General features: G+C 40.6%; 1 protein-coding gene across 2 annotated transcripts; it reads right to left on the reverse strand.

The window, feature by feature from the left end:
• Window positions 1-2,173: 2,173 nt before the first annotated feature.
• On the reverse strand, window positions 2,174-19,448 carry LOC306968511 (choline transporter-like protein 2). Of its 2 annotated transcripts, none has more exons than XM_079563895.1 (22): window positions 19,269-19,448; window positions 12,972-13,020; window positions 12,447-12,520; window positions 12,285-12,369; window positions 12,099-12,183; window positions 11,772-11,885; window positions 11,604-11,664; window positions 11,394-11,517; window positions 9,431-9,514; window positions 9,212-9,324; window positions 8,356-8,487; window positions 8,173-8,272; window positions 7,278-7,370; window positions 7,103-7,187; window positions 6,770-7,032; window positions 5,599-5,693; window positions 5,413-5,516; window positions 5,253-5,326; window positions 5,109-5,179; window positions 4,945-5,033; window positions 4,719-4,803; window positions 2,174-2,510 (listed from the first exon to the last, which is right to left on the reverse strand). In XM_079563895.1, exons 1-22 carry the CDS (start codon window positions 19,294-19,296, stop codon window positions 2,404-2,406), a joined length of 2,115 nt encoding a protein of 704 aa, XP_079420021.1. In that variant the 5' UTR covers window positions 19,297-19,448; the 3' UTR covers window positions 2,174-2,403. The 2 variants fall into 2 exon arrangements, with proteins under 2 accessions (XP_079420021.1, XP_079420020.1); XM_079563894.1 differs by lacking the exon at window positions 2,174-2,510 and adding an exon at window positions 2,537-3,390.
• Between the last annotated feature and the right edge of the window lie 240 nt (window positions 19,449-19,688).

Consider the following 19,688-nt stretch of genomic DNA (forward strand, 5'->3'; position numbering starts at 1 on the left):
CAACTTAGAGTCAACAAGAGAAAAGCTGAGAATGAACCAGCAATCTCTTATGCTCAACAACAGGACCTTTCTTCTGCCAGTCCAGCCCTGATTGTCAGTGACGAGGTAGAAAACATTAGCAAGTCAGATGCTTAGAGGAGACTGGGGCTGGTTGTCGCACTATTTTGTACAACAAGAGTCACACTTACATTAAATGAAAGCCCAAACCATTGAAGTACGTCTTGCTTCCTTCATTATATCTTGTTGCATTAAATAGGTTACGTATTAACCATCAAAGACAGGAATATCGACTGTGACAATGTGTCCCGTGTGTGGGGGAGGTTGTCACAGTGAGTGAGGTTGGTTGTCCCTGTTGTAATTTATGGTATTTTTGGTGTTAACGTGAATTCGTTAACATCAGACAGTTGAAAAATTAGCCAAACACCCTAAACATGACAAATCCTCTCTCATGTCAGAGTTTTTTAAGTGAATGATATTCAATAACTGTATATCAAGTCACCGCACGTATATAGTGAAAACCAACCCAATAACAGGCCCGGTCTCCCGTACAATTAAAAACTACAACCAAACTTAAAAGCATCTTTATCATTTTAATAGGTCATTGTCTAAATGAAGGAGGAGGAAAAAAATACATATTTTTCATACACATCATCTTTTATCATATTATTTATCTACCTCCATCCAGATCCAAATATGCATTTGTAAAAGAAATTGGGGCTTGGTTTTTGTGTGTCTGCTTTTTTGTTTTGGTACCTCAACACAGATGCTTTTTAAGTGACAAAAGACTATATTCCTATAAATCTGAAAGAATAATTGCAACTGCCCTGATACGTCCTTTCTGCTGCACCTTTTGCTTGTGTGTACATTTGTTCTAGTATGGCATACTATACCTGTAAGTAGATTTTCATCTTGAGATTTAAAGGCGTTTTCATTGTCAATGTAATCATATGGTTAATATTAGCAATCTGACCTAATTGTAATTCATAAACAGGTACAGCCTGTGCTTATGACAGTCATTATACAATGCAGAGTGGAGAACAGTGTGTTGTACCATGGAGAACTCAGGAATTGATCATGTATTGTCAAACTGTATAATATTGTTACTCCCATTGGGTAATGCCTGCAGCTGCACACATGTGTTTCAGTCATGTACATTTTCAATGCCGTGGACGCCTTTTATGTAACAGACTCTTATGTTTTAAATTGGTCCTGAAAATGCATGAAAGTTAATCACATTGAATTGGCACATTAGCTTTCTTGCTTCAGCCTGCTCCTTCTGAGTTGAGTGATCATGTTCATGTAAGCTAAGAATGCAAAATGCTCAAATAAAATACAAATCCTAAAATCTGCATCATACAAACCAGTCTCTGAGGACATGGCAGCAGCGGTGTGTGCAGTTTATCATTGATGTGAGATGGCAACCTCTGATGTGACATACTTTAGATCATTGTCAGTATGGAGTCAGTCAGAAGACACTTATATAAAGCCTTCAGTAGTCAATTATGTCGGTCTCACACTCAAAGACAGGAGCACAGCACTTTGACGCAAGCTGACACTTCTGCAGGCTCTCCCTCTTGTGGTGAAAAGCAGTAGTGCAGTACACGTTACTATGGATGGAGAGGTGAGAGATGAACGCAGTGCTTCATTTGTAAAGTAGTAGTTTCAGGAAAACTTTTGGTCTGATGTGATGGATTCGGGGAACAGACCAAAGCAATTGCTGGAATACTGTCATTAAACACCATTATATCAGATCAAATCTTTGCCGGATCCTCCTAAACATTTCCCGGATCCTTTACCCTGAAAAATTGGGGGAATGCGGGGGAGCAAATCAAGCACTGGATGAATGGTTTCTGTTAATTCAGTTGGTTTGATTTTCCTTTCTGCCTGCAACCATTAATTTGGTTTCTGTGAACCAAGCTATCCTTACTTCTCATCTGACACAAATATCACATATTAAAGTAGGTCAAAACTTTATGTGCATCTCTTCTATTGTCTATATGACCCACTTCATTTTCACACAACATTTAAGCCTGCACACACACAAAATCTGTACAAAATCATTTATTCATTCATTTTTAAACCTTTAAAACAAAACTTTCCCTTTTGTGTCTATGCTCTTAATGCATTGCAAATAGAATAGCTTTGGTAACAGCATGCAACATGGATATAATACAATAATTTGACCAATAAAAAAAACAAACAAGCATATTTATACACAAGAAACCTTCATGTAACACAAAAACATTTGTGAAAAATGTACAACTAAATACAGGCCGGTATCTTAACGGTTGTATAAATAAAAAAAGGCACATAGGCTAGTATCCAATGAACGGAAAGGTCACTTTAGGTTGTTACAATGGTTGTCAACTGCATAGTCTTTAAAATTAGTCAAGTCCTTGGGTTCTATTGAGCCGGTTCATTCTTGTTCTTCTTTTTAAGGACTTTCTGGAGACTCTCTGGCATCAAATATGGCCGCTCTGCACTGCCGTCGTTCCTCTCCAGGTCCTCCACTGTAAAGATTGAAAAAGGTGGAAATCACTACTCAACTCCTTGTTTGCTTTTGCTTGTACAATTATTACATTAAATATAAAACGTTTGGAACACGTTCTGATTCATAGACCACTTTATTGAACAAACAAATGGGCTACACAAAAGGATAATATACCTCGACATGGCTGAATTTGGCATTTCTTATGAAAATAAAAAAAATATCTTTATGTAATAATGTGTGCTTCTATGCCAGCAGTCAGTTTGTCCATTCTAACAACATGTGGTATACAGAATAATGAGTCAAAAAGTGGTCGACATACTATAACACCTTCAAGACCTATTCGACCCATTAAAAAGTGCAGACAGAAATGGAGTAGGCACAAAAGAGGCTTCAAGTTTCATAAACAGAAGTATTCAAAGGCAGAGTTTAGCCATTGCACATTCAGTTCAGTCACCACTACATGTATGATGAGCAGGTTTTCATAATGGGAGAGTCAGTCATACAGAAAATTGTGTCTTAATGAGTTTTTACAGCATCATTCTTTGTTCACGGTTTCACCCATTAGGAAACAACCTCCATCACACAAATTGGGAGTGTATAGACAGTGCTTAGGCAAAAAAAAAAAGAACAAAAAAAATCAAATTCAAAGTTCTAGTACCACCTTAAGGCATCAGGGTCATTTCTTTCCATTCACGCTTCAGTAACTCCATGCACTTAAAAAAGTATAAATCAATAAATCCAGTCCGTCAAAGAGTTTTTGTCTCTGAACCCTTAATCCTGAGGTTTGGCTTGGTCTCCCTCGCTGTCCTCCGCCTGATTCTTCCATAGGATCTCGCGCAGAGAGGGTGACATGTAATACGGCCTGGCAGCTGAGCCGTCGTTGCGCTCCAAGTCTTCGCCTTTTGGAGCGGAGCATTGGGGTGAAGTGTGTGCGAGTTTGGAAGTGAATGGAAAGTTATGGACGTTACAGGATCAGTGGGAAGAGCAAAAGAGGACAGAGAGAAAGGAGAAACAAAAAAAGAGAAAGTCAAATAGCAAGCAGAGCCAAGGCACCCATAAGCATTTGAACAGTTATTCACACTTAAAGCTGCACTATGCAACTGTTTAAAGGAATAGGCCACCGTTTTTACATACTGAGATATGTTCTTACCTTAGCTTTGACAAGTTCTTTAGGACCTGTCTGATCTTCCCCCGTGCCTTCAGTCACGTAAACACAGCGCAGACGGCGTTAGCATTTAGCCTCTCCCTCTCTCCTCTATAGCTCCAAAACAGGTCAAGATAGAAGCTACCAAGCTCTTCCACGTTTTTCTTCTTCACTTTACTGTGCAGTAAAGTGAAGATTACTGCGCACTAAAGTGAAGATTACTGTGCGGATGCCAAACTACTCCTGGTATTATTGCACCTTACATTATAGTTCCCCCTTTTATCCGCTTAGAAAATCCACATTGTTTAATTTTGTGTAATTATACTTTGTAGTGGAACACTTCACGTAACCATATTTAAATAGGGAAAACGTGGAAGAGCTTGGTAGCTTCTATCTTGACCTGTTTTGGAGCTATAGTGGAGAGGGGGAGAGGCTAAATGCTAACGCCGTCTGCGCTGTGTTTACGTGACTGAAGGCACGGGTGAAGACCAGACAGGTCCTAAAGAACTCGTCAAAGCTAAGGTAAGATCATATCTCAGTATGTAAAAACGGTGGCCTATTCCTTTAAGCGAAAAATAAACTTGATATTTGTGCGTATTTGACCGTGCAGTGACCAAGCAGCTGTACGAGTGGTCAACATGGCGCCTTTACTTTCCATCACAGTGGTCTCCACAACGCTCCAGGATCAATTGTTTTGTAGGTTTTCTGCTGGGAGGTTCCATCAGCAGTGAAAACCTTCCAAACTGCTCCTGGAGCGTCTTAAAGACCACTGTGTTGGAAAGTAAAGGCGCCATGTTGACCACTCATACAGCCGCTTGGTCACTACAAGGTGAAATATGCACAAATATCAAGTTTAGTTTTCCACATAAAAAGTTGCATTATGCACCTTTAATATACCCCATGCTATTGTCTGTTACCGACATATGTGGCAGGAAATCCCCATGCGGATTAGAATGAGAGACAGCCCAACACCACAAGCAAAGTGAGGAATCTTTTAACGGTTATAAGGAGTCTCGGTGTGTTGTTTCAATATCAAAGTAATTGAAATGCTGTTTAGTAGTACTTGTATGAGGCAGTACTTACAGAAGCACAGGAACAGAGTGTCCACACACATCGAGTACACGCTGAAGAAACCATGGGCAATCAGGTAGGAGCCAATCGCCACTGTCTGTAGAGGAACACATACGAGAGTGTGAATCAGCAGCAAAGGTTTCTACTGAAATTACTTATTCATTTAAAGCCTAAAAACAATAAACGTTGGGTGGGCAACTCGAGTTCGCATCACGCTTTATGGAAGATGGTGACTTACTATTATGGGTACCCAGTAATAGTGCAAATTGGGGGCTGTGTTCTCAAAGGCCTTGACTCTCCCGGAGAAGAAGAAAAAGGCAAAGACCGCTGCAACACAATCATTATTCTTTTTTTTCATATCTATACATTTCAAGTCCAAAATAGATGGTTGACTGAACTCACCAACAAGCCCGACAATTAACAGCTTTCCCAAGAAAAGCAGGAAATCGGTCACTTTATCCAGCACAGCCACTCTGCAATCAAGCATGTCGTTTAAGAATTTAAATTGTTACACTATTCTTACATAGAAAATGAACTACTACCTACCGGATCATATTTCTCATGAGGAGGAGGAAGGCATCTCTGGCTGAGGAGCAGAAGTTCTTACCGTAGATGGCCGTCTAGTGGACAAATATGGTCATTACACTTAATGTGATTTTCCTAAAGGCAGCAAAGTATTCACAAGGCAGGTTCTCGGGTCACCTACCATGATGTACGCGTTTCTATTGAGGAACTTGACAAATTTCTCCAAGCACCAGAAGCAGCACTTTAGGCAGCACAACATGAACTTTGTACACTTGTTATGGGCTCCTGTGAGCAAAACATGAAAGAAAAACCACGAACAGCATGAGAGGCAGAATACTTCCTTTTGTTTTATAAGTTCATCACATACCTTTGAGCTTGTGGTCCAGGTACTCAAGCAGCACTCTGATGATCTGAATGATGGAGAGGATGAGAGAGCCAAACGCCAGGGTGCCCGTGTGGTACCTGCAAAGAAACAAACAAACATTTTATGACTATGTATTTATAACTTTATGTTTAAATATCACAGGTCTGTTCTGAATCTTAAGCATCATATCTGAATAGACACATTTTGCCAACTTCTGCTATTTTTAGGGTGCCGTCGTCTTGACAATGAGCATATTTATTGTCAAGACAACGAGTTTGTAGCGGTAATTATGGCGCTAAATATAGAAGACCAGTCGCTCTAACAAATGTACAAAGGTAACCCACAGTAACTGTTATTGGTACCATTTTTGACTTCCTTATTTAAGCGGAATTAAAATCATGTTTTGTTTATGGGTTATAGGCATTGGGCAGTCACTTCACTAATAAAAACAACACGGTGGTGTCACTGGGCTCTAAGATTGTGTGATGACCTCAGAGACCTATGAGTGAGCTGTACAAAGAGAGGACACTGACTAAAGCTCGAGCTATTGCATCTGAACCCTCAGTTTGAACTTCTAAACTCTAGGAGTTTTAACCCCCACCTGAATCAAGCCCATTTTCTCAAGTTTAGCATTACCCAAATCTAAAGGCTTGAGATGAAAACGTGGATGAAAATGCAGCAAAAGAGCAACAATAAACGTGATCAAAAACTGATGAAAATGTGTGACGAAAATGCAACAAAAAACGTGACAAAAAAGCGATGAAAAAGTGACAGAAAAGTGACGAAAACGCAACAAAAGAGCGACAAAAACATAAGAAAAAAGCCAAATAAGAGCAACAGAAAAGTGATGAAAAAGTGGCAAAAATGTGACGAAAATCCAACAACAAAGCAATGGGGAAAAACATGTCAAAAACGTGACAACAGCGTGAGGATAAAGATCCATTTTATAGGTCTTAGCTTTCAAATGAGGCATTACACTGGCCTACAGGATGCGACCTCATGGATTTGGGTGAAGCTGAACTGGAGAAAATGCGCTCGGTTAAGAGGTTAAGAAATCTTTTGTCCCTTGTGCTGTGGGAATATTGAAGTTTAAATCGGTGTAGAATGTTTACCAATGTAAAGCAAAATACAAATAATCAAAAGAGCCCAGTAAACTTTCTAACTCTGTACCCACCTGAGCGATCGTCCCAGAGAGGAGAACACGGGGCACTTGGGCATATCGTCCGGTTTGACGAAGGCCCAGTAATACGAAGCGAACGCCCCGGCCAGTGTCATCTGCCCCAGCGCTGTGACGAAGTTGGCGCACCAGAAGAATAGGAAGACATTGTAGAACTGCAGCCCGATAAGGTACTTGTGGTAAACCGTCTCCCCGCCGTAGAAAGCAAAAAGGCACTCCGAGTCCGGGCACTCCACTTTCATGAGACTCGTCGAGTAATTCTGGAACAACAAACAAAATGTCACTTTTTTGTCAGATTAATGCTCCCAATATCTCCTTGTCTACACTCACCGCCGGTTCACAAGTCGCTCTCGAGTGTGAACAGACAGACTCGTTGAAAACTTTGTACACAGGCTGATTGGAAGTCGACAGGAAACTGGTTGATTCGGTCAAGGATGAATGACTTGATTATACTGCAACACTTAAAGAACACGTTTGGTTTGGTTTTAACTTGCTCAGAGGATACACAGCGGTGACTGCCCAGTAAGCGATGACCACAGCCAGCAGGAAGAAGGTGAAGAGTGGGTAGAAGAGGGAGCTCATCACGTGACCAATGGCCCTGCCAAGAAAACAATGAGATTTAATGTTTCAAAATGCTTCATTCATCACCAGTGTTTTGTCACTCATAAGAGAAAATGCTGGATTTTATCATTTGTTTTCCGGCACAACATCAGTACATCTTGATTATTTTTTCCACAGCACAATTATTGACCTTTTTTGCTGGGTTTTTGAGATTTTCCACTTTTACTTGATGGCGCAGAGTGGCCAAGTTTGTTCTTTTCCACTGGAATAATGAGGGTTCATAAGAATAAGCCAAAAGGGAGGGAAAACTAGGGTTATCCAGTGCTGTTTGACGTGCTTAGTATGTGAATGATTTCTAAATGATAATATTTAATGACTAAACATTCAATCCAAGTAGTACAGTTACAGGAAAGCCAAGCATATCTATCAGTGAGACAAAGGGGTCAGGTATATGTCATCGCAGCCAGTCAAAAGTTCTAAATATTCAGGTAATATAATGTAAATGAACATTTCCAAGACATAAAATGAGCTGAAAAAGGTTATGTATGCACAGGCTTTCCAATCACACTTCTGTTCTGTACATTGGATTCTATGCTGCAAGACTGCAACAGTTTGAATATATGCACTTTCTTATTTCTATTTCTACAAAAAAAAAAAGTTCTTTATCTCTTTCTATGTGTGTCCTTGTATGCATGTATAGCTACTGAACATCTCTCTTATCTCTCAATCTTGCCATCAGTGATATCTAGTGATAATTGAATTGATAGGGAAGTTTGAATAACCATTTTGTTTAAATTATTCCAACCCTTAGCTGGCCTCTGGTAATTTCATTGACTAACTTGCTGGCCTCTTTGATGAGCGCGATGGCGATGAGGATCCTTTTCCTGAGAAAGATGAGCAGCAGGATGATTATCACGTCCACAATGGCCAGAATGATCACTGTGAGACAAAAGCAGTATTTTTAAATGTAATACAAACAAATGCATTCATAATTAAAGTCATTTCTTATCGTGGGAACTGACTGAAGGCCAGCCAGGTCTGTCTGATCTGGAGGTAGACGGAGAAGTCTGTCTGGAAGCCCAACTCCTGAAGCGTCACATTGGCGCCCGGCTCTCCTTTCAACGCTGCGTACTCCATGTAGCAGTGGAAGATGCCTAACAGCCAACCACACGTGCATTGATGAACACATTGAAAGTGATAAAGTAAAAAGCAAGTTGGAGACAATATGGAGAATATAGCGCCGCGGCAGGAAAAACAAAGCTAATGCTGGGTTACCGAGTAGATGTCACTTGCTATGCACATCCTGCTCAGATCTGTTGTAAATTTGAAAACTTTCTGAACCCAAGAGTAACTCTGCAATCAGGCTCATTAACCTCTTAACTCCCGCCTTCACCAAGTGCATTTTCTCTCTGATCAGCTTTTTGGTTGCGTTGTCTACACACATTTTTGCCCCTTTTTCCATCACTTTTGGTCACTTTTCTGTCGTTGCGTTTTTATCTCTTTTTCGTCACATTTTTGTCACTTTTTCATCACTGTTTTGGTCATGTTTTTGTGTTGCGTTTTGATCCTAATTTTTTGGCGTATTTTTGACACTATTTTGACACTTTTAGATTTGGGAAAAGCCAAACTGGCAAAAATGTGCCCGGTTTAGGTGGGGGTGAAAGTACTTAAAATGGGAATCTAGTTTCCCACTTTGAAAACAAATGAGGGGGAAAAAAACTTCGAACAAAATGCTTAACTATATCGAACAGTAAGGCCATCTTTGTCCCAACATGCAGCACTACAAACTTGCCTTACTACAGAGAATATTGGACGGGTGGTCGGGTGGCTTGTTTAAGCAGAATATTGTACGTTTATTGACCTATACGTAAGTCTTACCGTATCCGATGACCAGTATGACTAAGACAATCATGACCCACACCATGATGCCGGCGAGGAACCGCAGCAGCACGATGAAGAGCAGGCTGGTGAGCATAGCAATGACCAAACCTCTACAGGAGGGTTCACACCCGGACAAAAAAAAAAAAGGGGAAATATTGGAGTTATAGCTTTTCCAATCTTTAATGACAATGTGCTTGTTATTTTCAGGAGACTTACAGCAGAATCCAGTACCAGGACTGGGTGTAGTCCTCAAAGATTTTCATCACAACTTGACGAGCCTCGATGACAACTGTGGCATTTCTGTGGGAATCACAAGTCATTTACACACTGGAAATTCTGCTTGGAACTATGCAAGACGTGCTATGGCATGTTGGGACAGCAGGAAATCAGGTGTGCTCATTATACACTCATGGGCTACATTATTAGGCTGCACACAAATGCCTATTTCTAACTGAATAATATTAGATTACTCAACAAAGTGACTAAATCTGCCATTTCTAGGGCAATTTATAGGGTTTACAGTTTCTGCTTAAACTAATACCACCCAAACAATTACATGTTATGATATTTTTATTGGCCATAACATGTAAACATTCACAGGACAGGGAGAAAAAAGTAAGTGAACCCAGGAATCTCACTGAACTGCAGCAGTTTTGTAAAGAGGAATGGTCCAAGATTCATCCTGATCGTTGTGAGCGTCTAATCTGTCACTACAGGAAAGCAGTTACTCTTAGTTACTGCAAAAGAAGGATATAATACAGGGGTTCACTTACTTAATCCACACGGTTGTGAATGTCTCAGGTTTTTCTGCAAAATATTTTTACAAACTTGTGAATTAATTTTTCCATTGATGATAGCACGTTGTCCAGGCCCTGAAGCAACAAAACAGCCCCACACCATGATTTTCCCTGCACCATATCTCACAGTGGGATAGGGTTTTGATGTTCACAAGTTTATCGAGATATTTTGCGGTAAAACCTGAGACATTCACAACAGCGTGGAATAAATAAGTGAGCCCCTGTATTAAATAGATGGCTGATCCTTCTTTTGCAGCAGCAGTAACCGCTTTTCTGTAGTTGCAGATTAGACGCTCACAACGATCAGGATGAATCTTGGACCATTCCTCTTGACAAAACCGCTGCAGTTCAGCAATATTCCTGGGTTCACTTACGTTTTTGCTCCCTGTCCTGTGAATGTTTACATGTTATGGCTATTCAAAAATATGACAACATGTAATTGTTTGTGTGGTATTAGTTAAAGGAATAGGCCACCGTTTTTACATACTAAGATATGTTCTTACCTCACTTTAGACGTGTTAATATATCCCCGTCTGGTCTTTGTCCGTGCGCTCTGTCACGCAAACGGAGCACATACGCAGCCTCTCCCACATGTCACATAGCTCCAAAGAAGCTCACGATAGAAGCTACCAAGCTCTTCCACGTGTTCCCTATTTAAATAAAGTTACGTGAAGTGTTTTCATGCGAAGTATATTTACACAGAAATGTAACATGTCGATTTTATAAGCAAATAAAAAGGGGGACTATATTGTGAGGCGTAATGATACGAGGAGCACAGCGTCCGCGTAGTAACTCCTAAAGACTTCCCCCGCTCACTTCCGTCAATAACCTTTAGGAGTTACTGCGCGGACGTTTTACTCCTCGTATCATTACGCCTCACAATATAGTCCCCCTTTTTATTTGCTTATAAAATCGACATGCTACATTTCTGTGTAAATATACTTCGCATGAAAACACTTCACGTAACTTTATTTAAATAGGAAACACGTGGAAGAGCTTGGTAGCTTCTATCGTGAGCTTTTTCGGAGCTATGTGACATGTGGGAGAGGCTGCGTATGTGCTCCGTTTGCGTGACAGAGCGCGCGGACAAAGACCAGATGGGGATATATTAACTCGACTAAAGTGAGGTAAGAACATATTTTAGTATGTAAAAACGGTGGCCTATTCCTTTAAAGCAGACACTGTTTATGCATTCTTATGATTTTGATGAAGAATCAGACCACATTTTATGACCAACTTAAGCAGAAATGTGAGAAATTCCAAAGCGTTCACATAGATTTTCCTCCCACTGTAGGTTAGATAGCCCATATGAATGTAGGCCAAGCAAATCCTTAATCCAGACTTTTAAAAGCTTATGAATATTATGACACCATTTGACTCACTTGACGCCGTCTACAAGATCCTTAGCCTCTCTGATCTTCCCACTGCCATCATCAAAGTGGGAAATGTTGCCCACAGTGATCACCCCTCCCTTCTTGCCCAGAGCGGGGAAGCACCTTCGGGTGACTGTAAAAAAAAAAAAAAAAAAATACACAGGACAATGTAGCTTGTAGTTGGAACATATGGTCATTTTGTTGAATAAAAGAGCTCACAGGGCACGCTCGGGGTCAGCATGGCAGGACATAGACCCTGCTTTAGGATCTCTGGTACACCCTAAAATGTTCAAAGTTATAAAAAAGTTATTGTAGAAGTCTTTGATGTGGGAAGGGTTAAACAAACTGTCAGAAATAGCGGTTTCCGTGCAGCCGTGTCACACTCACCATTTTGTTGGTCACACCCTCTTTGCAGAAGTTCTTGTAGTAGTCGAAGTCTTTCTGGCTGTAGTAGGCTTTGGCCAGGGTCATAAATTTGTCTGGACACTTGTCTACACACATCTAGAAAACGAAACAATACGCTGAATTAGGTTTAGGTCCATGGTTTACTGATGTGAAGAGACTTTCAGGATGATTCTTTAAATGTTTGAACTAAAATGTGATCCGAATTAAGCAACACCAATATGTAAAAGTGAAGCAGCAGCACAAAGCTTCATACACAGGTCTTTCTTTCTCATTGCTGTAAAAAATAAAAGGTAATGGAAAATGTTGGACCTGTGTAGTGGGACACTGGAACTCCAGCAGCACCATGGGGCTGGCACACTTCATGATGTTGAAGTAGAATAAAAATGGCTTCTTTCTGTTGCAAAACGGGGGTGGAGGAAAGTGGAGAAATAAAGAGTTGAGTTAAGAAAATGGTGGCAGTTTCAAGACGGGACGTTATATTTAGCTCAAACTCACTCGAGTGGAGTGCCCGCGTGCCCACAGAATTGGCCTCTGCTGTCTGTGGGATAGATCACCTTCCTGGGGTCACCCTGGGACCATGCTGTCAATCATCACAGAATAATACACTAAATATTGGACCATTTGATTTACAGATGAACTTTGAGTGCGCTGTCTTACCCAGTATTCCCACCGCAAAATAAGCCAGAATGGCCAAAATAAAGAAGATGCAGCACACAATGTCTGTGCAGCCCCTGAGCAAAAGAGAAACAACATCATGATCATTGGACTGAACCATCTCTCTGCTGACCCAAGCTGTATAGTGACTAACTGAACTACACTGCAGAACACTTACCCTCCTGAATTTACTATATAGCCATTAAAATCAAATGGCTATATAGTAAATGGACTATGAAAAGTAGAGAATTTAGTTAATATTTAACCACATAATTTATGTGATCAGATGTTTATAAGTCTGTCACCACTATCCTGGCAGTGTGACAAATGTAGCACATAGCCAGACGTAATCACTGGCTACCTCAGAGATTAGATATTGGGTTTCTTCTTAGTAAAAATGAATGAGATAAACCTCTGTGGGTATCTGTCACCACTCCCCTGACAGTTCCTCCGCTGTGATTCACTTGTGTGGACAGGCGCTTAATGCCTACTGTCTTTATGCGGTAGAGTCACATGCTGGCCTCTCACCTGTTGTGGAGCGGGCCCTTGAATGTGGGGTCATACTTTCTGGGCTCACCTATAAAACAAAAGAGAAGATTATAAGTCCCAATATGTCCCAAAATCAGACTCTTCACAGTGAGGCGCTTGTATGAACTTTAATTCATATATCACATGAGAAAGTTAACCAAAAACAGATTCTTCAATTTGTACAAATGGCATTTAGCACTTTCAAAATACAGCAGTCCCCTCTTCCTCCCATTCTTCTGTCAGATGCCTGTTCCCCGAAGGCCGACACGCCTGGCAACCCCGCAAATTCCTCCCTAGTGACTCCACACGCAAAGTCTTGGGAAGTAGCATGCTAAGTGCGTAGGGCCATATATTTATTTACTTTACATTTTTCGAGCAGTGAGATGTGAGGTTAGGAGACAGTATCAATACTATTTATAGGCTTTTTTTTAATTTGTACAAGCACAACAGTGACATTTAAAGTGCAGTAAGCCGATGCTGGGTCAACATGCCTTATACGAGACGTTTAGTCTAAAGGGGCGGTCTGTGCCCATGTTTTGGGTTAGCTCTAGTCTGTGCAGAACTTCCTGCGGGACATCTGAGGCCAGTAGGACAGAGGCGGTGGCTGCTGTTTATGCAAATACTGGTGGATTTGCATGCATTCTACTGTTTCTTTTTCAGGAAAGTGTGTTCTTTATACTTTTAATGCAACACTGTTTCTCTCCATGTCAATATCAAAGTAATTAGGTCGCAAGAGGACAACAGGGAATACCCTGCTCACTGGGTCGACTTCTCTTCATTGTACTGTTCAAGCGGGAGTCTTCAACACTCCCACACTCTCCCGACATAATTTTTCGGAAATATAGGAGCTAGTCATGTCTCGAGGATACTTGAGTAACTATGGGACATAATGGGAAAAAAAAACTGGGTCATCAGTAAATATATTTCAACACACAGAAGAAATCTAGCTTTTCTAAAAATCTTTACTGTATCTTCCAAAATGTTGGTAGATTGTGCTTAATGTGTTCCCAAGTTTGTTGTGTGGGGCACAAATGCTTCAACAAAAATGACTGAATCACTGTGAATATGACTCATCAAGCTCATGACAAAATAAAAAAATAAAAAACATATTTGGAGAGATTCTTGGAAAGGGGTGGATGTCTGCTGTTAACTCCAGTTACAGATAGGTGAAGATTCTTGCATTATATGACAAACAGACTTGTAACAAGCCACTCAAGATGGGAGAAGTGGTGGATGGTCTGTTATAGAGGGTCTTCTGTTTTGATGACAATATTAGAACTTATTAATCCAGAGACTGTTGTTCTCATGTTAGGTAGATTCCCCTTTATCTGTTGGAGGTACTGACAGTTCTGCCCCACCTATTATGTTTCCTGTAGATGTTAGTGGTTATCAAGTTCTTTCAAGTTCAGTAATGTTGTTGTTTAAATGTTATGGACCAGTTTCATGTTTCAACATTCTAACTCTTACCAAATAAACAATAAAAATTATATCAGATATAATTCAGTCATGGATAAATGTGAACTGGGGGTTCAAATTGGTATAATTCTGATTCTATTGATTATTCAAGCCTCCTGATTCAGAGGCATCTACTCAATGTTCTGGAGAGTGTGCATAACCTTGCTATCTTGGCAAAATATTGAAAGCCTTGGCAGTAAAAGAAGAAAGAAGTAAGAAATGTCTTGTCTTATGTGAACCAACCCATCCCGCTATAGTCCCTCGAGTCAAAACACAGGTTCATCTTTGTGGCATCTTTTGCATATGAATTATGAATCAACCTCTAGTGAAAATGCAGCAGCAAGCACACTAGACAACCTCTTCCTGAAACAATACCGCATCAGTCGAGTGTTGTCAGCGTTTTGTTTATCTGTTCTAATTCAATCATAGGAAGTTCAGTTCGCTTACTGTTTAAATGTCCATCATAAACCAAGCCCTTGCTAACTTCACAAAGACCAAGAGTTTACAGTGAAAGCAACAGTTGTACCTTTCACTAATCTCTCCATAAGATAGAGAGAGCACACATGTACCACACACACCTGTATAATCAGCCGCACAGGCAGCAGGCTCAATGCAACACACCCATATCACAGTATCGCACCTACTGAACTGCACGTAAACAACTTCAGTGAGGAACAGCAAAGCAAAGACTATAAACTCCAGACACCAAAACAGTGAGTAGTTACCATGCTTTCCATAGAACTCCCCTTCCTCTGGCATTTTGAAGGTTAGGTGAGGATAGATACCCACTTCTTCCCTTGAATTTGTGGGAGCCGAAGGAGAGCGGGAGAGACTCTGGTATTGTGAAGGCAAGAACCAGTCCAACCTGTCTGTGCCTACAACGCTCTACATGGGCAACTTCAAGCTCCACCCTCCGCACCTCCCCCTCTGTTTGGTCTGAAACAACCTGCTGCTGCTCCCAGTCTGAGCTACTATCAAATCACTGAACACACTTTTAACTAAAAATGACCATCCCGTGAACAGCAGATATGTGTTTGTAAAGGCAGTGGAGTTGTGGGGAGGGGGGGCAGTTTATAGTGGAAGGATGTTTATGTGCTTAGGAAAAACAAGAAGGAATTTTCTCACAGTGTCGCCCCCTGTAGAGAAGAAAGAGGTTGTTATCTGTTAGTGTTGATTGGAAACATGTGGATGGATGCAAGTTGTTACGAAAAGTCGGTTATGTAAGAATTTTAGGAAACAATTGATAAAAATATGTATCTGAAAACATGCGCTACAAATGAAAATAGTTTTCACCGATCACAAATGTAACTGCGTTTTATTAATTACAAAAACATTGTACAAACTTGATGATTTAAATTTGTTTAGGTTGATCATTTTTCATTCACAAGACAATAATCCAGTCAAAGAGCAGATTGAGCCTCACACTTAGGGTTGCCATATACAAATACAGTTGAGCTGCGGTGATGTCAGCGCTTTGTCACATAGACGTGAGTGACACTTTTGTCATGCAAGTCTATTAAACAACAACCCTTTGCTCTGTTAACATGGACGGAATAGAAAAAAAAAAATCACCAGTGTTTTCCAGATGGTTCAAATTCAGATGGAATGACTGAAACTTTCCATCCCATTTCTTTCTTTTTTCTGTCATCTTGGCACTGAATGAAGAGCATCAGCGTTCTCTCTCTCTCTCTCTTTCTCTCTCACACACAAGTCACGCTCCAAACACAGAGTTTCTGTTAAAGGGAAGCTTCAGGGGGAATTTGACTTGAAACTCTGAAAATAATGATCCATCACAACAACTGCTGCCTCTGCAATCACGGATGAAACATTGTTGATTTCTGTGGTAAATGATTTCCACTGGCAAAAAGTCAGTTGATTAACCGCGCACACATGAGAAACATGTCCAGATGGGTTTTTCCCCCTTTAATTCCCACATATGTAATCCATTCAGCTTCGTCTCCTATGTCAGGATGAAGAAACACTCCACATAGGCGCATAAACCAGGAGTTAGAAAAGGCGCAAAACATGAAGTAGCAAAGCAACATCAGACAAAAAAACAATAACAATTGATCTTAAAATACCCACCCACAGTCTCTATCGAGAAAGCAAAACTGGTCCAAAAGCCTAGACAGCTTCATTCTTCCTTGGGAGTAGGGCTTAATTATTATGGATGTTGAGTCTCACATCCTGACATTCCTTGATTTCCTTGCATTATTGTCTTGCCGACCCCCAAAATGTCACTAGAGCAACAGGGAAATCAATGTTTAGCAACTATATCAACTTTTATTAAAATCGATAAACAAAAGGCTGCTATATAATGAAGACACTTTAGACGGTTGGGCAATTTGGGCATGCAGACTGTAGTGGTGACCTCCCCGCCTGCTGCCCACATGTCTTTCATTACAGTAACAGGGTGTGGAGTCAGTGTTCAAATCCAGCTTCGTGTTTATTTTAAGTAAACGGAAGCAGCAGCATGGTCCCAAACCCAGCCTAATCTGTAGAAAAACGTGTCCGGATTAGACCTGCTGTTCACGCACTTGAACATTATCAACAATCAACATCTGTAATGTATGGGCTCAGATGTCAAATTTAGATAGGGTGGTTCTGAAGAATTACTGGTTCCACTTTCTCTGAAATGAAACCGCCAACTTCGACAGCTGCAGGTGATCTCAAAGAGACACTGCACCATTTAACAACAATGGCAACAAATGAATCGAGTTCATTTCGCAAGGTATGCACTCATCTTATATCGCAACACTAAAACTAAGACGATATGAGAAAAAAATATGTTAAATAGCTTTCTTGAATATTAGGGAGCTGAACCATCTCGCCTACTCACTCAGTACAGGAATAATTCTGTTCCCTTTTGTCATGACATTTCAAAGATATTCTTTTTTTTTTATCCAACATATTATGGCTTGACAGTATGGATATTGTGTCATCTAATATTGTCCTAACGATAACATGAAAATACAATAATGTGCATGCCTAACTATAACCCTTTTTTTTTTTAAAGGAAAAAGATAGGATGTAGTGCCCCCTGCTATTGCTAGCCTGTAAAATGCGATCTTCCATGGTAGAGCACAACATGGTTTGTACAGTATGGCCAATGTCTCTATGTAAACAACCACTACAATTCCACAACACTATGGTGCAGATCCTGAGAAATCTGCAACAGTTGGGGTAAACCAATGTCCAAGGTCAAAATATAGCATTTTGCACATTATGTTTGTGAATGAATGAGTGTCAATGTGCCTGGGTTTTTTTGTAGACCCTTTCCCTGTCAGCTTCTTGTCCACTGCTTCATTAATTTCAACTGTCTGCAACTAACAGAGCATGACGCTGACAACTCTGAAGTCGTCCTGCTTTGACAATCGAAATGCTCTGCATATCTCCTCTTGTCAGAAGCGCATTTCCTTTGCTTATTAAACAACCTCACCACACACCCTGCACTCTGAGACGCTGGCACGCTCTTGACAGTTAGCTCAGTCACATGACCGTGTTTTGATCTGGCTCTTTTAAGTCGAAATGGGTGGCTGGGGAAAAACCTGCACAGAAAAGCACACGCTGAACAGGAAGGCAAGAATAGAACGAGAGGAGTTTCAAACCATGTCTAAATGCAGCTTCTAATTACATCTGATGTGCACCGGGCATGGCCATACTTTACTGCCTCTTGTCCTGTCATTGAGGGATCCAGAGAAAATGACTTCAACATGTGACGCCCATCTCTCAGCATATAGAGGAAAGAAAGTTGGTGATAATATGCAATACCAAAACCCATATCTCTTGAAGCAGAACTGCCAGTACTTTTATTTTAAAAATGCAATCTGAAATCCCACACTTCCTGAGGCTATATCTCTCAGACTAAAAATATGAAGCTTCCTTTCTCACTCCCATTTGTTTACTTGCTTATGCTGCAATGCTTTTGACTCCCTCGCAGAATTAGTAAGACACTACTTAGTCTTAAGTGCTGATGCGTTGTGGTGGTGGGTGTGTCCTAAATGAAAATGTTTACTGTAAATTGCAACTAAGCACACAAATAGTAAGATTAGTAATTTGTTCAAAAATCCCCCTATACTTATTGTTTTTTTATGACCCCTCCCCCTTTTTAATAACACAAATGAAATGCTCCTATAAAGCTTCTTTGGTTGAACTATACTAATAAAACAAACGGTGACAAAAACACCCAAACAAACTTATAGCTGTAAGATAATTGATTTGATGAGCTGAAAAGAGTAAACACACTTAAATCAATAGCCATTATTATCTGAGCCATTCTTAAACTCTGCATTACGACCAAAGTCCTAGTTTGTAAAGGCACGTTCTCAAATCATGATCAGAATGAGACAAAAACATACATCGCATAGCACCATAAGTAAAACAACTGTGGGAGGTATTCTTAATAAGCTGAAACCTAAACATAGCAGCTGGGAGTGAGCTCCTGTTGCCTTCAATACCACACTGAGGAATGTAGCAGCAACTGCACAAGCGCGACACACATTGGTACATTGTACCCGGGGACAATAACAGGACCTTTACATTGTAACGACACAAACTGATCTTAACACAGCAAATCATGCCTGTTCCCACGAAAGGGAACCCCCAGTTGTACAGCATGGAAACTACACTTGCTCGCGGAGGGTATGTGGTCCGTTTTTAGAACACAATGAACGTAAATGTCGCGTAAAACGTGCGCCCGATGTCTTTATAGTACAATACAGACGAACAAGATTGCAATACACTGCGTAAAATGTAGTTATTCGTGGTTTTGTTTTGTGTTGAGTCGCAGAGTGCCGCTATCCCAGGACAAATGAGGCATGCTGTGGGGGTTTAAATAATTACCATATTTCGGTTTCTCCTCCAGTTCCATTGTTAGGGAATGCTTCTTCTTCTTCTCCAAAGCTGCTCATATGTCACGGCTGTACACCATTTCTCGTCCTGGAGCGTCCGTGGAGCGTCGCCTGTGGCAGTTTTTATCACTCCGAAGAAGTCGCTCCAAAATCTTTGACTGCCCTGGTAACATTACAGAGAGATAACTTCTGGGAGAAATGGGACCAATCAACGCGCAAAGAGATTTGATTGACAGTAGACTGTGCAAATGGGTGACTGGGGGTGGGAGTTTGTTGAGTACCGTTAACTTTACTCTGTAGGCTAATAGAGCTGTTACCAAAGCAATTCTTTGTATTAGTTTATTAAAGCATAGTGCACACATTCACAAAAAGTGCACACATTCACAAAAACAAACGCCTCAAAATGGTGATG

This window comes from Gobius niger (assembly GCF_951799975.1).
Source record: "Gobius niger genome assembly, chromosome: 10".
NCBI classification, from domain to species: domain Eukaryota; kingdom Metazoa; phylum Chordata; class Actinopteri; order Gobiiformes; family Gobiidae; genus Gobius; species Gobius niger.